At 56.8% G+C, this 18,648-nt stretch overlaps 1 protein-coding gene across 27 annotated transcripts in view; it reads left to right on the top strand.

The window, feature by feature from the left end:
* RAP1GAP2 (RAP1 GTPase activating protein 2) overlaps positions 1-18,648 on the top strand; it is a 55,775-nt gene that overhangs the window by 19,343 nt on the left and 17,784 nt on the right. For 19 of the 27 annotated variants that reach the window (XM_071447822.1, XM_071447821.1, XM_071447820.1 and 16 more), the window contains one exon: positions 17,032-17,116. In XM_071447822.1, the coding sequence (XP_071303923.1) occupies positions 17,032-17,116 (85 nt within the window). Of the gene's footprint in view, positions 1-2,157; positions 2,208-5,302; positions 5,398-9,721; positions 9,900-17,031; positions 17,117-18,648 lie in introns of those variants that run through there. The other 8 variants (XM_071447832.1, XM_071447841.1, XM_071447830.1 and 5 more) reach the window with 6 other exon arrangements.

Genomic DNA, 18,648 nt, shown 5'->3' with positions numbered 1-18,648 from the left:
TGCTCGGGTGCTGCGGCTGTTGAGAGCTGCTGGGACTGGGGCTGTGGGATGGAGACTGAGACACTTGGGCAGTAAATGGGATTTGGCATTTGCAGACCCTGGGTTTGGTTTGGACCAATTCCATTGTGATCCCTACTTTTCTGTTACATTTTGTTATTCCTTACCCACTTCAGGGGAAAGCACTTGGAGCTGCTGAATCCCCTGGGCTGGCAGAAGGGGAGCTGTGTCCAGGAGCAGCTCCCCAGCCTTGGCTTGGTGTTGGTGTTTTCTTGTGTCACATGAAGTCTCTGTAGGGAGCTGGAAGTGTCTCCAGGCTCCTGGGGTCCCCTTGGCTCTCCTGGGAGCACAGCTCCATGCAGTCCTGGTCAAACGTGGGGTGTTTGAGGTCAGGTTGTGCTGCCGGGAAGGGAAGACCTGAGCCAGATGGCAGCTAAGCTGCTTCCCTGGTGGGAAGGTCACCCTGGAGGAAAACATCAGCCTGCAAAGGATCTTTGCATGTCAAAGAGCAGTTCTGGCCAGGTGAGCCAGCCAGGTGGGTTTGCTTGCCTCTCACAGCAGCCCAGCAAGTGCAGGAGTCCCCAAGAAAGCAGGCAGAGACCCTCGAGCCCCCTTGGCCCTGTAAAATCCTTGGACTGGGGATGCTGGAGGTGGAAAAGTGGGATGGGGACTCGTGGGGCCCTTCCTCCTCCTCTGTGGAACAGTGGCAGGGTGGTGTCCCGTGGGGGGTCACCAGCCCTTCCCCTGCTGACAGCTCCTCAGCCTTTGTGCTCTGGTTATTTGCTCACTGGTATTGATAGGATGTACTGAGAAACCACAGAGCATTAAACAAAAAGATCAGTTAAAAAGCCCCCCCTTCAGGCAGAGTCACCTCTTCTTTTAGCCTTATAAAGCAAAAATAGCACCAAAATAATCATGTCTCTGGGGAATGGAGGAGCCATGCACAGCAATTACTGGGAGCCAGTGTGTGTGCAGTCAGAACTCACATGAAAGAGCATGTGATGCTCCTCTGCTGATGGCAGCAGGAGGATGAAGGTGGGAAGAGATGAAAGATTTACTCGACCTTCGTAAAAAGAGCTGTGTCCAGGCTTGAGGCTCTTTAATATTTGATGGGCTGGAGCTGAGTTAATGGGAAGATGTGGGAATGATTTAGCATCTTGGAGCTGGTGACTATTGCACTGATCTTGAAGGTTTGATCTTAGGTCTTGTGAGGACAAGGTCTGGCGAGCAGATTGCATCTAAGTAAATTCCTTTGACTTATTAGCACTTCATAAATGGATAATTGCATGTAAATGTATGTTTTGCAATTATATTTAGCCGGAGAAGCGCATGCAAAGGAAATGGTGTCAGAACTACTGCAAGCAGCCAGCTGCAGCACACAGGGAGGTTTCCCATCTCCGTGTCTGTGGAACTGCTCCTCTCCATTGCTGATGGGCGTGGAGCCAGCCCAGTGCCAACCCCAGCAATGCCCCCCAGCAGCCTGCCCTGCATGGCTATCCCAGTTCAGAGCCTGGCAGTGCCCCCCTCCTGCCAGTGCCTGGGGAAGGACTGAGCGTGCAGGGCCAGGGTGCAAGGAAGGCTCTGGACTTGCAGAAAACTTTAAACTCAGTTGAAGCCAGTGCTGAGCTGGAGGGCAGAATGAGGCTGGGCTGTCTGTCTCCATGGGGCAGTGCTGGGTGGGTGTTTGCTGTGCACCCAGCAGAGTGCAGGAGAGCCATGGCTGGGCATGGCATGCCAGGAAAAATGAGTCCTTGTGTTGGAAGCAGGTCTGTGGCTGGGTTCCTGCTGGGATGAAGCGCCTTGCAGTGCCAGGGAACTGCAGGTGTGTGCCCAGGGATGGTGACAGGCCTCTGCTGCTGCCATGGCTGGGAGCTGCCACCAGCCCTGCTCACCATCACCTGCTTGAGTTGCCTGCCAGGATGTGGCAGGGCCATGGTCTGTCCTTCCCCGTCAGCCCGAGGACTGGTGGGAGATTTACAAAATCCAGCCAGTCCCAACGTCTCCCTGCTATCTCTGGCAGGCAGGCGGGAGCGCTTCCCTCTTCGTGGAAGGGCAGTTATCGCCCTGGCTGCCTGCCCACACCCAACCCTGCACCCACACAGCATCCTCCCAGCACATTTCACAGCCTGCCTGGGACAGAGGAAGCTTTCACAGGAGGAGGAAGGTGCTGTCAGCTCTGAGGACTTGCAGTGGTTCAGCCATTTAATCTGGTAAGCCTTAGCTATATAAAATTTCAGGCGGGGGGAATGGGTACTGGCACAGCTCCACTGATGCTCTCCCTTGGTACTTGACTCTATGCTTTCCTCCCAGTGGCCTGGTGTAGATATTGGGTTTATGTGAGGGTTTGTTCCTGCAGAAAGCCCAGGCAGGGAGCAGAGAGGTGGGCTGGGATCAGGCGGTGACGTTGGAGGTGGCGCAGCGGCGCAAGTGCCGCCCCGTCCATATGCTGAAATGTTGTTGTTGCTGTCAGACAGCCTTCCCATATTTAAAGCTAGATTATCCACAATTACATCTGCCCAGAGGACTGAGCAGCCCCACATGGGTCTATTTTTAGCTCTGTCTCAGAACTAATAAAGTGTGCTGGTTTTTCCTCCTGCCATATTTATAGCCTGTCAGGCTGGGAGCTGTTTGCAGCCGGAGGGCGGTTGCTGGGAGAGCAGCCACCTTCAGAGAGCAAATATTGTCCTGATGGGTGGAGGGAGCCATGATGGCTGTGGTGGCTGAGCCCCGTCTGCTCTGGGTTCACTCCCTGTCTGCAGAGTCACTGAGGTCACCCAGGCAGGGTCTGCAGGGGCTCTTGCCCCACTTGGGTGGCTGCTGGCCTCCCCTCGGCCTGGCCATGCTCCCCCTGGCCTCCCCTCGGCCTGGCCATGCTCCCCCTGGCCTCCCCTCGGCCTGGCCATGCTCCCCCTGGCCTCCCCTCGGCCTGGCCATGCTCCCCCTGGCCTCCCCTTGGCCCTGGCCATGCTCCCCCTGGCTCCCCTCGGCCTGGCCATGCTCCCCCTGGCTCCCCTCGGCCTGGCCATGCTCCCCCTGGCCTCCCCTTGGCCTGGCCATGCTCCCCCTGGCCTCCCCTCGCCCTGGCCAAGATGGTTGAGATTTGGGGACCGTGAGCAGCCCCGCGTCTGCCGGGCCAAGGAGCCCAGAGCAGGGTAGGCAGTGCCGGCGTGGCAGTGCAGGCATTCTGCCAAAGCCTGTGGTTTGTTCCTGATGATAATTTTGTTAATTACTGTACGCTCCCGCCGGCTGTTGCTTTTCCTGCCAGTTGGCAGGGCCTGGCTCCGGCCGGGCCTGGCAGGGACGGGCGGCCATGGCACCCAGTGGCGCTCCCGTGCCACGCTCCTGCTCTGGAATGGCCCTGTCCACCTCGCCTGTGGCAGTTCCAGTGGGGCTTGTGGTGCTCTCCGTGACCCGTGCCATACCCAAGGAACTCACATCTCTTCCAAAGCCCATCGTGGAAACATGGCTCATCTCTGGCTCCCACCCAGAAGAGACATTTAGAGGCTTGGCAGGTACTTGAATAGGTCAGAGCTATATTCTGTGTCTCTGTGAAGTCTCAAAGGTCAGTCCTTTCAGGCACTGTCCTGTCTCGTTCCTCTCAAATGTTACTGGTGTCACACCAGGGACCATGACAGCTCCTTTCTGCTACAACAATAGAGTGTTAATCCTTTCCAGTTTGGAACGCAGAGTCCACTTTCTAAAGCCCTGACAAGCTGATCTGGGTCTCCTGTTCCCGATCATTGATAAGGTTGCACAGTGTGAGGTGATTTGAAGAGGAAGATGATGGGTCTGCAGCTAAAAACTGCTTCATTTTCCATCTTTTCTTATTTGGTGCAAGAGGCAATGAAAAATCTGTAGAGCAACAGAAACCCCTGGATGTGATTGACTTCAGAACGTTCCCTGTAGTATGGATGTGTCAGAGATAATACCTGTGTTTTAGCTCCGCAAATTATATGTCTTTTAATGCTTTCACATCAAACAAGGTGTGTGAGGGAGGCGGGTAATTGAGATGGTGTCATCTCTGCAATAGTGGCTGGGGCCCAGGTGCTGCTGCTGCCACCCCCTGTGGCACTGGGACCCCCATGCCCCCCTCCCTGCCCACCTCCTCCTCCCACATCCCTTGCAGCACCCTCGGGAAGGGCACTGCTCCATTGAGGCTAAAGTCTGGGCTAATCCTGAGCTTCCCAGCAGGATTCCAGTGGTGACTGGTTGGCATAAAGGCTCCAGGGATGGTCTTTGCTCTGCACAGGAAGGGCTGGGGCTGAGCATGGTGCTGGAGGTGCTGGAAGCGTTGGGTGAGTGGCACATGTTAGTGGCTGTGCCTCCAAATCTGGCTTTATTAGTGATGTTAATGATCAATGCTGACATTTAGCTCACTGATTTACTAGTAAAATTCAGAGGATCTGCAAATGCTGTAAAGACTAATTTCCTCTGCTGATTTGATCTAATTTAATTGGATGCTGAAATCTTGGAGCTCATCTTTTCAGGAGGCCTGTGTTCACAGGGAGAAATACCCCAAATTATCAGGAATACAATTTCCATGTAATTGTGCTGCTGTCATGGCCATGACTACCTCATTCTGTGTCAGCTGTGCTGTGGCTGATGCTGCCCCCAGTTGCCACCACACAGCCAGGCTGCTGGGCAGGAAGAGCCCAAAGGTGACTCACTTGGGCTCTCTCAATTACAAAATAGGGTTTGGTTCATAGCCAATGGCACACAATGGATGGGAGAGGTGTATAAGAGACTCCTTGTACCCAAAGCTTTCTTTGTTCCTTGATAAATGAGTCTTGGAAAACCACCCACTCGTGCATTGATGTGTTGATGGCATGGTCAGTATTCCAGGCTGCTGTCACTGATTGCTCTTGGGTCACTGCTCCTTGGTGGCTTTCTTAAAGTTCTTGGCTACGGCTCAGGTCTTACCCCTCTGGAGCTGGTCTGGCTGAGTGTGTCTGTCACGCACAGTGCTCGGTGTCCCCTGCACACCTGCAGCCAGGAGCCTTCACTGGGCTGCCCTGGAGGCTCTGTGCCCTTGAGCAGGGGCGGCCTGGGGGGCACAGGCAGGGGCTGCTCCCAGCACCTTCCTTAGCTGTGCTCCTCAGCATCCCCTCTGCCCAGGGGAGGTGGCAAGACTCACCTGGCCTCAGCTGCTTTCTGCAGTGAGAGTTCTTTTGTGTTTGTTCTTTTGGTGTGGCTTTGACCACTCTTTGTGCCTTTGACCACTCTTTGACAACTCTTTCTTTTTGCTCGGGAGGGCTGGAAATTGTGCTGGGGAAATGGACGCTCCTGGGCCCTTCTTGGCCACAGCCCAGGCAGAAGGCTGATGCTGGAGTGCACTTGTCACAGGGATGGGCTCTGGACAGGGCCAGCCCACCCCTGTGTGCTCCTCCTTGAGCTCAGCAGGTACATTTCTCCTTTCTTGCCCTTCAGCTCTGCTCCTCTGTACAGGAGCCACAGTGCTGGGGCACAGGGACTGTCGGGGCTGGGGCACTGCTGTGCTGGGGGGCCTTGCCAGCGTGTGGGGTGGGAGCTGGGGCTGCCCCATACCTTGGCACATGGTCCAATCTCTCAGAACTGACGTGGTGTCGGGGTGGCTGTGGCGTGTCACACCTGTCTCACACCATTTTGGGGAGATGGGCTCACTGTGCTCCGTCTCTCACTGTCTGCATGCAAGAGCTGGCTCTGTGCTTTCCTGAGATTGCCTTCATGTCTTTCTAACTGAAGCCATAAAATAAATTTCTAATCAGATTACTTGGGGCTGGATGTAATGTAATCTAAAGCTCTATTTCTTGTGATACTTCTGTAAAAGTGGATGCCCTCTTATCCTCCTCCTGCAGCACCAATTGAAGCACTATAATCGCTTTCTCCCTCGTTTGCAAGCTCCCAAATCCATTTCTGCCATGCCAGGGAAATTGGGATGTGACTGCTCCTTTGCAGGGAAGCAGTTTCTATTTTTGGGGTTTGGGCTGTGTTGCATTGTCTCCTTTTGTTCCTCTCTGGCTCCCAGTCCTTGGTGCTGGTGCAGCTGCCCCATCTCAGCTCTCCCACCTGGGCAGGGCAGGTGTCTGTGCTCTGGGGCTCTGGGCGAGTGCCTGGGCAGTGGGGAAGGGTCCCAGGGTGGTGGGGAAGGGCCTGGGCAGATCTCTGGGCTCTCCTCAGCCCCTGAGCTCAGGCAGGCTGGGCTGGCCGTGCCTCCAGCCCGGCTGTGGCAAATGCCTGGCATAGCTTGTGTATTTCTGGCACTGTCCCTCGTGAGGGAATCAGAAATATCTCCTGCCCAGGGAGGCACGGAGGGTGACAGGGACATGTCCTGCACTGTCTGATGAGGCAGCACCACAGCTCTGGCCAGAGAAGCCCTGAGTCACCAGACCTGGGCTCAGCTGTGGCTGCAGCTCAGGTGAGAGCAGGGGGCTGAGGCAGACTGATGGGCTGCTCACCTATGGGGGCTTCATCTCACAGCAGCATCTATACAAAAGCCAAAGTTATTACATAAATTAATGGCTTCACAATAATATTGACAGTGTCATTTTTTCATGGCAGATCCAGTACTCCTAGGGATAAAGGCTCAGTCTTGTCCCAGTCTGGCCTTTTCAGGTCCTTCTCTCCCAGCAGTGTCCAGACGGCTGCCAGGTGATGAGTTAATCACCGTGTGTAATTGTCCTGACCTGTCCTGCACTCCCTCCAGCCCCTCAGGCTTCCTAGCTCACTGCCAAACTGCTTTGTCTGGAGCAAAAATGTCAGGGCACTTTTCAAGGGATATATATTTCTTCAAAAAACAGGGGCAATTGCTTAGCCTGGAGGTAATTTAGTCACTGACAGGGTGGTACTGGTGTTTTAAAGGAAGGATGGAGGCTTGGAATGTCTTGAGCTGCAGCATTCTCTCTTAGGAGATGTCCTTTGGGACATCTGGAGAGCTTCTGGGGGTGCTGGCCCTGTCAGGGCATTCCTATTGCAAACAGCCAGGAAGGCGATGGATGCTTGGTGGCATCACTGCAGGAGCAGGAGGCGGGATGGAGCTGGAGGGGGTGAGGCATGGGAGGACGGGCAGGGCAGGAGCTCTCAGCTGCACCAGCCCTGCCACCTTGAGTGCCTGCCCTGTCATCTGCCCTCTCCATCCTGGAGCAGCTCCCGGGTGCCAGAGCCACACAGGGCAGGTTCTGCAGGGCCTGGCTCAGCCAGAGGGGATGTCCTGTGGGGCAGGAGGTGCTGGCTCCTTTCCCTGTGTGAGCCTCCAGCCCCCCCAGGAGTCCATAGCCCCCAGCCCACCTCAGCCCTCACCATCTACTGCCTTGCCCTCAGGCTATAAATTACAGATCAGCTGCAGTGAGTCCAGATGCTGCTATCCACTGTGGGCTGGGCCCTGTTTGGGTGGAGAGGGAACCTGAGTTTCTGCTCAGTGTTTGTCTATTTCCAAATAGCACAGAATTGAACATCTTTAAAAATCAATACAAAGCCACTTCAGCATAAACCAAGAGGAGATTAATACTTAGCTTGTCTGGAAAAGGGGAGGAGAGATGTGGAAAATGTCTCCAGAGAGGGAGACTCAATGAAATTCGAATCTGCCTGTTTAATGTGAGAGCTAAAAGATTTAAAATTAACCCCCTCCCCCTCCATTAATTGGAAATGAATTTGTGAATTTGTGTAATTTGGCACAGAAATAGGATCTAATTTTTTTTTCTGTGCCTGAGGAATTTGTCAGACTGATAGCTTCAGCTTGGAGGAAAGCTGACAGGTATTTTCTGCAGGAAGAGATCTGTTGATCCATCAAAGACTTTATTGAAAGGCTTGGCAGTGCAGGTTAGCACCCAGGTGTAGCAAGATTCATTCCTCTTACCAACTTATGTATTCTCACCACCACTCAGAGTCTGGCATCATCTGATGTTGTTCTGAGGAGACAGAAATGCATTTTGGAATTTTTGGAGAATGAGTTGGACTTTTTCCTGGGGGGTAGTGGGTACCTTAAAACTTGTCTGCTGCAATTGCTGCTGCCTCAGTCTCCCCAGGGACCTCGAGATCTGGTGAAACACAGAAATACTGATCTTGGGTTTCAGTTTGGGTCTTGGCTCTCTGGAGTGCTCCATGTGCACGGTGTAGGTCGGGATGGGTGCTGTGGTGACACTGAAATGCTGCCTGGCTCATCTGGGGTGAATTCATGTGGTGTGTTAACAAAAATAACATCACACCTGCTTTTATCTGGCTTACAGTAGGATACAGAAAGAAATAACAGCAGTGATAGGGGTTTTGTTACTGTGGCATTTAAGGAATCCATCGGATTAGAGATTCTGCTGAAACATTTAGACAGAGAAGGCCAGAGCTGGGGTTGTGTTGATCTCCTTAAGGCTGGTAGGCAAGAGGGGACAGGCAGGGGCGGTGGGTGAAGCAGGAGTGTCACAGGCAGGCTGGGGCAGCAGGAGCGGCTGCTCCCTGCCAGATGTGCTCTGTGACCTCTGCAAGCTGTTTCTCCTGAGCAAACACATTTATTACAGGCTTTGCCAGGGGAGCCCCATGCTTTGTTAATGATTGACTGCCCCAGCTGGGGGTTTCCAGGCAGCTCCTGCTCTGTGCTGGGCTCTTGCTCTGTGCGTGGGGAGCAAGGGGCCTTTCTGGCCGTCCTTCCGTGGGAGTTGCTCAGGTCCTGCTGGAATGGATGGTGGATGTACTTGCCTGCAGCCTGTGTGTGCCCCCCAACAGATTCCTGTTTGTGGCAGGGTCCCCCCAAAACCCTGACCTGGCTGTGGCACTTGGAGCTACCCCAGGGCCCCTGCACCTGTGTGCCACTGCCAGGGAGGCCCTGCCCTCCCTGCTCTGAGGCCAGGCTGGGTGCACCAACCCAGAGCAGTGGGCTGGACCAGCTGCAGGAGCAATGTTTGACTGCTCCCAGTGGCTGCAGGGGTACCGAGAGCCGGCAGGTTTGGGCAGGTGCCTGTGTCCTGTCCTGTGCTGGGTGGATGTTCTCATGAATGGTCCCACACCTGCTGGCAGCAGGGATGGTGCTCCATCCCTTGGACTGGGAAGTAGCTCAAAGTGCTGTAGCTTGTCCTGTGTCTAATTCCTGTGAAAATTGAACCGGTAGAGAAGAGAGGTGAGATAAGGGGGGGCAGAGGGCCCTGGATGTTTTATCACCATGGCAACAAGGACTTCCAGGGAAAGGTGCTGAAGTGAGAAGTAGATAATTTACAGTTTACTTAATAAAAAAAAGAATTCATTTCCTGGAGGGAGCTGTGTGTCAGCTCCCGGTGTGAGGGACAGGCTCGAGGCCCCGTGCTGTCCCGGTGCCGCAGCCCGGGCTCGGGGGGAGGGATGGCAGGGCCGGGCTGGGACCAGCCGGGAGCTCCCGCGGGTTTGCTGCGGTGAGAACCCGTCTGTGGGGCAGGAGCGACTCCTCCCTCCCTGGGGGAGCTCCTGCGCTGGCGCCTCGCCCCTTGAGGAGCCCGGGCTGCGGCAGCCGGGAAAGCCGGGAAAGCCTCGGTACCGGGGTGCCCGGGGCTGTGCCGCCGACCGTCCGCTCCCCGGGCCCGTGACGTGCTCAGAGCCCCGCCCGCCCGCAGCCCGGCCCGGGGGTGTCCGGGGGTCTGCGGGGAGGGGGCAGAGCTGCCGCCATTCCGCAGCCGCTCCCGCGGGGCTCCGCTCCCGGCCCCGCGCTCGTTACCGGCCCCGCGCTCGTTACCGGCGGCGCGGGGCGCGCGCGGGGCGGCGCGGGGCGGGGGCGGTCGCGGCCGTGGACGCGCCGCCGCCCCCGCCGGTGCCGGCGCTCGGTGGCGGCGGCGGCGGCAGCGGCGATGTCCCGGGCGGGCGGCAGGACGCGGTCCCGGCGCGCGGGGGTGCGGGCGGCCGTGGTGCTGATCGGGCTCCTGCACCGCTCCCGGCAGAGCAGCGAGAGAAGGTGACGCCGCGGGGAGCGCTCGGTACCGTGGGCCGGGCAGAGCCGGGGGCTGCGGGGGGACGCGGGGCCGGCGGCGGAGGGAATTACCGGGCGGGGGTGCCCGCGGCGGCGGCACCGGGAGCTGGAAACAGGCACCGGGATAATCGTGACCCGCTCGCGGGGCGCGCCGTGTGCCGGAGCGGTGCCGGGGAGCGGGGGCCGGCACCGGTGACCGCGACCCGCTCGCGGTGTGCGGGGTGCCGGGAGCCGCGCACCGGCCCCGCTCGGTCGGTGCGTGTGTGCAGGGGCCGCACCGGGCCAGGTGAGCCCCCGCTCACCGGGAGGAGCAGCGCGGTGCTCGGGGGGCTCCCGTGCGGTTCTGCCGTGACTCGGCTCCGCAGCTTTGTCTGCGGCGGGAACAGCTGACAAACGGTTTCATCTTTCATTGCCGAGCCATGGGCTGTACTTGGTGCTCAACTTTGTGCCGTAGGAATGGCCGGTTCGCAGCGCTCCGCGAGCTGGCATCTGCTCCGCGGGGCCGCTCCCCCTGCTCCGCGCCGGGGCCGTGCTGGCCTCGGAGACTGACCCCGCGCTGATCCATGCGGGCTGCCCCGGGCAGGGAGTTTGCTCCTCCAGGACTCTGCTGCTCTGGCAACTTTGGTGTTAAAAATAGTCAGAAATATGCACCCGAACCTCACAGTGTCTGTACCTCTGGTTCAGGGTGGAAGCAACATGGGCACTGCTGCAGGCTGAGGGTTTTTTTGTTTCTTTCCTTTTATTGGTTCAATTTGCGATTTTGTACCAAACTAAAATGAGTGAAGAAATGATTATTTGGAATCGTTATTGTAAAATATTCCCTCACTCCCTGATCTATAAGCATGAAAAATCAGAGTGAGGTGACTGAGGATGAAGCTTTTTCTCTGCCATCAGTTGTGGATTGCAGGGCTTGTGCCTCATTTTTCAGTGCTGCCGGCATTGGGACTTTGCCTTGGACAGCTGGTGCCATGGAGAGCAGGATGTTAGTGATGCACTAGAGACTGAGCATTGGTGTTCCTGGGGAGTTCCTGTGTCACTTGCTGGTATTTACAGCAAGGTATTTTTGTCTCCCTTGCTGGGCTATTAGGTAGATCATCAAAGCAGAACAGTTGGAAAAAGCCAACCTGCAGGTCCTGAATGAGCAGCAGCAATGTCTGCTCACCTGAGCTGAGCCGTGGCTGGGTCCCCTGGAATGAAGATGTGGGGACTGTGCTGGGGCTCCTGCTGGGCTTGACTGTTCCTGCCCTGCTGTTGCTCCTTGGGTTTTGTCCTGTTTAGCCCAGGCCTGTTCTGGCCATAGCTCTGCCCTTGGACCTTGGGCTCTAGTACCACCCAGCAAGTGTTGGAGGGCCTGGCTGGCTGGGGGGGACCTGAAGCCTCTCCTCCTGCTGTCACAGGTGTGGGGACTGTGCAAGTGCAGAGTGACACTGGGGGGACCCAAATGATCCTCTGGATGTTGTACCTGCTGAAACTCATTGGCCAATCCTGCATTTGCCTCAAGGGCAGGGAGTGCTTTACTGGGGACACCAAGGAGGACTTTGCCTGAGAGTTGTCTTTCCCCCAGGTACCAGGTTTTTATGAATGAGCTCAACATGGCACTGGAGTGCTTAGAAAAAACCTGGCTCTGAACTTGCACTGGAATCTGCCCCGTGATGTCTGAGCCTGGTTTTCCTTTTTATTTTTTCCCCGGCATCATGTTGTGCACAAAACGTCTCAGTGCACCTCTTGCTGCAGGGTTTACTGAGTGCAGCAAGAGTCACACAGATTTCTCAGGGGGAGAACAAGACCCTGAGGAGGTTTTTTCTGTCTGCCATGGACTGAGGAGCCTCCATGGGAGTGATTGCAAGAACTCAAGCAGTGCTTTACGGTGGTTGTTTCATCTTATGCAAGCTGCCAGGGCCATCAAAGTGACATAATCTGCAGGAAAAGGAAGGGACTGCTAGCGGCATCGTCAAAAGGGACTCTGTTCCTCCACCTGCTCCTATTTGCTTTTTTTCCCTCCTACATTCAGGCTTTGTTCTGCATTTGCAATTGAATTTTGCTTTCCATGAGCCATATGCAAGCCTGGCAGGATCAGTGGCAGCTGCAGAGTCTGTGGTGGCCCATGTCCCTCCTCGTTAGCAACCCAGCAAAGTGCAGCGCAGCACACCAGGCTCCCCCGGCAGAGCTGGGTGATGCTCACCTGCCCCTCCACCTGCACTCTTCTCACCTGTGCCTCCCCTGCACACCTGAGCTGGAGGGGAGGAGCAGGGAGCTCTGAGGAGGGTGGCTGCTGCTGTGGGCTCCTCCTTTCCTCTGAAAGCCTGGGATTTGGAACTGTATTTATATTTAAATGAATTTTCCCAACTGTCCCACGTGCGAGTGAGGTGATGCTGTGGTGGCTGTCCTCTCACAGGGGAGAGCTGGTGGGTGGGTGCCCTGGTGTGGGGCACTCCTCCTCTCGCAGCCTCCCCTTGCCCTTTGGCATCAGTGCCGTGGCGTTTGGAGACGCAGGTTTCTGGGAGCTGTTCTCTGCAATTTGCAAATTATTGAATCAGCTCAGAAACGGCTGCCCGAGGTTCCTGGCTTGGGTTTGGCAGGAATAGGATCAGACGAGCCTTCTGGTCTGAAAATGTCTGCAAGTGCCTTGGCTGATTTACCCAGATCTGCAGGAAATTTCTCTGTTCCTGCAAGGCAGAGTAGGCAGCACATTTTGTAAAAGATAGAAACTTCTTTTCACCATTACTTGCATTTCGAGCCTCCCTGGCCTGTCCTGGCCTGGCCCAGTGGGAAGCCCTTGGCCAGCTGGGAAGATTCCAGTGTCTGTAGAGGTGCAGGCAAAGCAGGAGTCAGTTCTTGCTGGCCCCCCTGCCCAGCAGGACGGGCAATGTGTGTGCAGCAGGGAGCCCATGGCCAGTGCAGGCAGCTGGGATCCTGCCTGCTCAAGCACACGGTGCTCTCAACTGTTCAACAAAGTTTATTTGCTTTTTGGAGGGGCAGTTAAAGCCAACTCCAGTGGCAGTTAAATGTCACCTTTCCTTGAGCAGGGCTGAGGACGGAGTGCTGGGGACACTGCGTGTGTGCAGGTGCAGGCTGGCAGTTTGCAAATATGTAATTTATTGCAAGAAATGTAGATGAGAAAATGCTGCACTTTTTTTTTTGCTGACTCTCAGGCTTCCATGTGAGAAGGCAACGCTGCTGAATAGGGCTAAGCTGAGCCAGGACATAACAAGGTAAATCAGTTTCTAGGGAAGATGTTCCATAGCAGGGGCTCTGCCCAAGGGTCCTGCAGCTCTGCAGCACTGAGTGCTTGGGCTGCACCCCATGCCTGGGGGGGATTCTGGAGCCCCACAACTGTCTGACATCAGTGGGAGCCTGCAGCAGTGCATGTCCTCTGCTGATGTCCTCCGTGGGATGAGTGATGATGCAGCGAGATCCTGCCTGCCTGGCATCCTGGGATTGGGTGGAGAGCTGCTCAAAGTCAGGGCAAGGTTCTTCATTCAGGCACTCACTGCAGATTTCCAGGTGTAAACTCACAGCAAGGTGCCCTTGTCTGTGATGCAAAAAACCCACAGTTTTTGGTTGGTTTTTTTTTTTTTTTTTTTCCAATTTGTGAGCAGCTGGCAAGGGCCCCTGGCCACGCTGCTCTGCCTGGTGTGTCAGCAGGTGCTCGTGTTCGTGTCCCGGGAGCCAGGGGTCAGCCCCAGCTGTGTGGGGGATGAATGAGAGGAGCCCTCCCAGAGGGGGGACGAGCAGCCTGTGCCCCACTCCCACTGCCCGCTGTGACAGGGCTGAGCCTGCTAGGGGGAGGATGCAAAGTGATAGGGAAGCACAGTCCCCTCTGGAAACTTAGGAGATCAGTCATGGAATATGAAATCAACTAAAAAGGAAGCAGCTGGCAAGGTGATGCCCATCAAGGATAAAAAATTATGAGTCCAAAAATAGAGGCTGTTAATTTACAGGAGAGTCATTGCTGACCTTCTCAAGGATGAGGCATCTGACAGGCAGGACTTGTTGCTGCAGGAGTTTGGTACCTCCTTAGGCCAGGTTTGATCTGTGGAATTAAGCATTGGCATACGGGTAACCTGGGGTGCTCCCATCCCATTTGCACATCCTGACAGAGTAGAGCCAACCACGTGTGGAGCATTTCACCATGTCAGGTAATATGCTGGCATCTCCCCTCCCCACCTGTGATTTATCTAAATGCACTGTGTTGATTTAGAGCCTGTCTGGGAAACAAATCAGATGGACAAAATGAGGAGGTGGGATGCCCCGGGGGTTTTACATTAGGCTTTGGCTTGAGAGAGCATGAGAGAAGTGTGCATCCCGAGTCAGGGTCTGGATGGGAACACACCAAGGGTCCAGGCAACCTTGGCTCTGTGCTGAGCAGGACTTTTAAATCAGAATTTCAGTATGTCAATGGGGTTTACTAAATACAGGATATTAATTTGAAGGTGCTTTAGGACGGTGATCAGGGATGCTTTAAAGAGCAAGACCTCACCTGCCCTTGCTGTGCTGGGAGCTCACCAGTCTCCATGATTTGCCCCCAAAATAGGGGAAAAATCCCCATTTTCTCCCTCTTTAGAAGGAGCCAGGAGAGCAGCCCTTGGCAGGTGGGATTTGCCTCCCTAGAGCTGGCAACAGGTCCCCCAGCACAGTCCTGGGGGGCTGGGACGGCTGGGGTGATCTCAGACTCCGTTCGGAAACCCTGCAGTCGGCCCTGCCATAACCGCATTAAGGTATTTCCTTAATTAGATTTACTAAGAATGCAGGATTCTAATTCTCTCTTTTTCCTTCTCTCTTAATTTGCCTAATGAGAAAAACAAAGAAATAATTACAGAGGCGATGCCCACGTTTCCTTCTGGAGAGGCTGTGTCCGGCTCCGGAGGATGCTCTGGCCCATCCTGTGCGCTGGTGCCTGGCCGTGGCCAGGGCGGGCCCGGGGGCATCGGGGGCAGGCAGAGCCCCCTGGCAGCTGCCAGCTGCCCCCTTCGGGAGCGGACACAGCTCTGTGACCTTTGGCTGTCAGTGCTGGGGCCGCGCATCTCCTGTGGTGCCAGGGAGAGGCGCGCGGAGCTGCCCGGCGTCCCCAGCGCCCATCCTCGCTGGGGTGGGCGCCTGCCACCCCTGCTGTGCTTCAGGCTGTGCAGAGAGGCGCCCTCAGTGCCAGCTGGGGCACGGAGAGGGGCTGCTGTGAGCCCCAGTGCACAGACAAAGGCGTGCTAAGCTTCTCCTGATTCATTTACCATCCCCGAGGGCAATCAGTTTGGGAAACGGGCGCCGGCCCTTGACCCCAGCGCTGATGGCGGGCTGAATCATCAGCGTCTGTGGCTGGACTTTACCATAACAGACTCTCAGCGCAGAGGCCCGTTCCTAGCAGTCGTTGGGGATGGGCTTGTTTTGCTCTCCCGGAACTGCAGGAGCAGTTCCAGCAGTTTGGCCCCAAAGAAGCAGCCAGCATGTGACAGAGGAACATGTTGTTAAGTTGGGTGATTTTATAATACTTAGAATATGATGCTATGGCAACCCACTACAAATCCCAGATCAAATCAAATTATTTGTGCGCATCCCTGTAACTTTAATCTTTTCAAAGTCGTATCTGTTTTATGCCTTTGAGGCCACTGTGCAGTTGAGTGCAATCAGGCAGAGCTCAGGGTTCAAAGCAAGGAGAGCAGAGGATGAGTGGTTTGCTCCAGATCAGGCTGTGCTTTAGTGTCCTAGAAAGTCAAAGAGCAAACAAGGAAAATCTGTCATCCTCGGCATTTTTCAGCAGTAGAGACATGGTGAGGTTGTGGAGAGCAGAGAGGGAAGGAGCTTGATAAACAGTATGGGTGGGCAGGATGGGAATTCTGCTATTGCCCCTCATTGCTCCAGTTAATTTCTTGCACTGAAAAACTGGAAGATACCAGGAGCTCAAATGAGGTGTAATAATGTAAATTTAACCTGCTGTGATATGAAAAAGAGAGAAAGAAGATTTACTTTGGTTTAATGTAATGTGAAACACCAGCTCTTGGTCTGGATTCACATTTGGGCACAATGCAGTGGGTATTGCCCCCAGTGCCTCTGGGTAAGCCCATGTTGCTGGCACAGCCCAGGTGGGGCCATGACTCCCCTGGGTGTGATCCCTTTAGGATGATGCTGCTGGTCCCACTTTGCCTCCCCAGCATCCCCCAGCAGCTCCGCGGCTGCTGAGGAGGGGCTGCAGGTGCCCATGACCAGCAGGTGGTTGTCACCTGCTGTCCCGAATCCCGGGGCCTGGGAGGGCAGCCCGGGTGCTGGGGCTGTGGGGAGGGCAGGGGTTTCACGGGGTGCCCTGTGGCAGGAGCTGCGTGCTGGAGAGGCCCGGCGGGATCGGTGCCGGCGCTGCGCGGAGCCATCCCGGGGCGCGCTGCCATGGGAACCAAACCTCGTTACGGAGAGATAAACAGTTGGACATTTTGGCCCGGTTTCTGCAGGACTAACCTGGCAGGGACGAGAGGAAACTAAATTAAATCTCAGATTTTCTGACTCCCGGAGGAGCATCTGGCAGTGCCGCTGTGTGATGGTGTGGCTGCCTGCCCGGGAACTGCCGGGCGACAGGGATGGGAATTTTGCTCAGGGGAGGGCTGAGGCTGTACTTTTCCAAAGCTTAGGGGACTTTCGGGGGGCTGTCTTGACAGCTCCGTGGCACAGGGGCTGCTTTTTGCTTTCCTGGGGTCTTGCATCTTCATGATGGCTCTTGGTACTTCCAAATCCGGTGCCAGGTGCCGTTTTGGCAAAGGTGCCCTCAGCTGGGTCCCTCCAAAGCCGTGCTGGGGTGCCCCTGGGTGTCACTGAGCCTCCTTTGCTGCCCGAGGGCTGCTCAGCCGCAGGTCCTGCCCAGGTGGGGAGGGTGCCAGAGGGAGCGAAGCCGTGGGGACGGCTGGTTCCTGTCATAGGAACAGCCCTGCTGTCCCTGCACCACCGCACCACACATGGGGACTCGCAGCCCACCCTGGGCGCGGGCTCTTCTGATTATTTTATCACCTTCTCACACTGTCTGCTGGGTTTTTTCTCAGATTCCAGATATTACTGTACAGGCAGCTGCACACCGCGGCTTTGCCAAGGGAGATAACCCTTATCTCCTGCCTGGTGCGCTGGCCCGGGCGGCGGAGCTGACATGCCTGTGTTTGGTTTTCCAGGAAGCAGGAGCTGCTGAACAGCACGGATGTGGCCGTCCCGGAGCGGCCGCTGTCCCCCCCGCTGACGGCGCCCCCGACCATGAAGGTGAGAGTGCGGGCCGGGCTTTGGAGGCCAGGCTGGGGGGGAGCGGCGCTGCCAGCGCAGCGGCTGCACGGAGCAGGGCTGTTCCCTCAGGAGCAGCAGTAGGTGGTTTCTGGAATCCGGCCGGCAGCCCCTTCCGGCTCCGTCCCTCTCCACCCGCGGTGCCGGCCGTGCGTGCGGCCCATCCCGCACCGACGCTCCCGTTCCGCCACCGCGAGAGGCGCTGCCAGGCGGGGCGCTGGGTCCCGGAGCTGCTTCCCTGCCAGCGACCCTCCCCAGCCCCGTGCCGGGTGGCTCTGTGTGATTCCCAGTGTGATTCCCTGCCAGCGACCCTCCCCAGCCCCGTGCCGGGTGGCTCTGTGTGATTCCCAGTGTGATTCCCTGCCAGCGACCCTCCCCAGCCCCGTGCCGGGTGGCTCTGTGTGATTCCCAGTGTGATTCCCTGCCAGCGACCCTCCCCAGCCCCGTGCCGGGTGGCTCTGTGTGATTCCCAGTGTGATTCCCTCCCGGTGACCCTCCCAGCACCGTGCCCGTCGCTCTGTGCCCGCATGGGGCAGGCGCTGTGCCCGCCGCGGGGCCGGGCACCCTGAGCTGCGCGTCCCACCTGCCTGTCCCCGCAAACCCCACCTGTCCGTCCCCGCAAACTGCACCTGCCTGTCCCCGCAAACCCCACCTGCCTGTCCCCGCAAACCCCACCTGCCTGTCCCCGCAAACTGCACCTGCCTGTCCCCGCAAACCCCACCTGCCTGTCCCCGCAAACCCCACCTGTCCCCGCAAACCCCACCTGTCTGTCCCCCGCAAACCCCGCCTGTCCCCGCAAACCCCACCTGCCTGTCCCCACAAACCCCACCTGTCCGTCCCCCGCAAACCCCACCTGCCTGTCCCCACAAACCCCGCCTGTTCCCGCAAACCGCACCTGCCGCCCAGCCTGTTCCGGGCTCTGCCTCCCAGGGGAGCCACCCTCTGGAACAACAATCCGGCTGTCCTGCTGTGCCTCTGGCTTGGGGAAACGTTACCGAGGGGAGGCGGGGCTGGGGGGGATGGCCGGGCTGCGGCTCCTGCTGTGCCCGTGAGGAGCTCGGGCGCTGCGGCTGATGCAGGCGGGGAGCGATGCCAGGAAGGTAAAAGATTTCTTCCAGGGCTGCGACATGTGGGGGAGAGTGCTGGGGAGGGTGCCCAGCTCTGCTTGCCTGCCCTCCGCTCTGCTCCTGCCTGGTGCAGAGTTTTCTTTCCGTCCTTTCCTCTGTGGCCCAGCAAAGCTGGCTCTAAGTGTGCACAGCTCTCTGAAGGGCTGCGTGCTTTGCTCAGTACGTGTGGCATTTTCTGTGGGACTCGCTGTAGCACCTGGGTCCGGTGCCGCTGTGGAGTCAGGTCTTGGCTCTGGCTACTGGTAGAGCAGGACCTGAAACTACCCAGGAACATTTGTGCCTGGAGATAAACAGAATCCAAACCAAGCTCAAACTAAGGAAGACTTTTTAAAGAGTATTGTGCTGTGGGCACAGAGCTATCTGAGCCTGGGGTTTCTCTTTTTTGAC

Source organism: Agelaius tricolor, unplaced genomic scaffold (genome assembly GCF_023055355.1).
Source record: "Agelaius tricolor isolate 1412-34295 unplaced genomic scaffold, bAgeTri1.0.p SCAF_25, whole genome shotgun sequence".
NCBI classification, from domain to species: domain Eukaryota; kingdom Metazoa; phylum Chordata; class Aves; order Passeriformes; family Icteridae; genus Agelaius; species Agelaius tricolor.
Note: the sequence above shows the minus strand (reverse complement) of the source record. Positions and strands in the feature narration are given on the sequence as shown.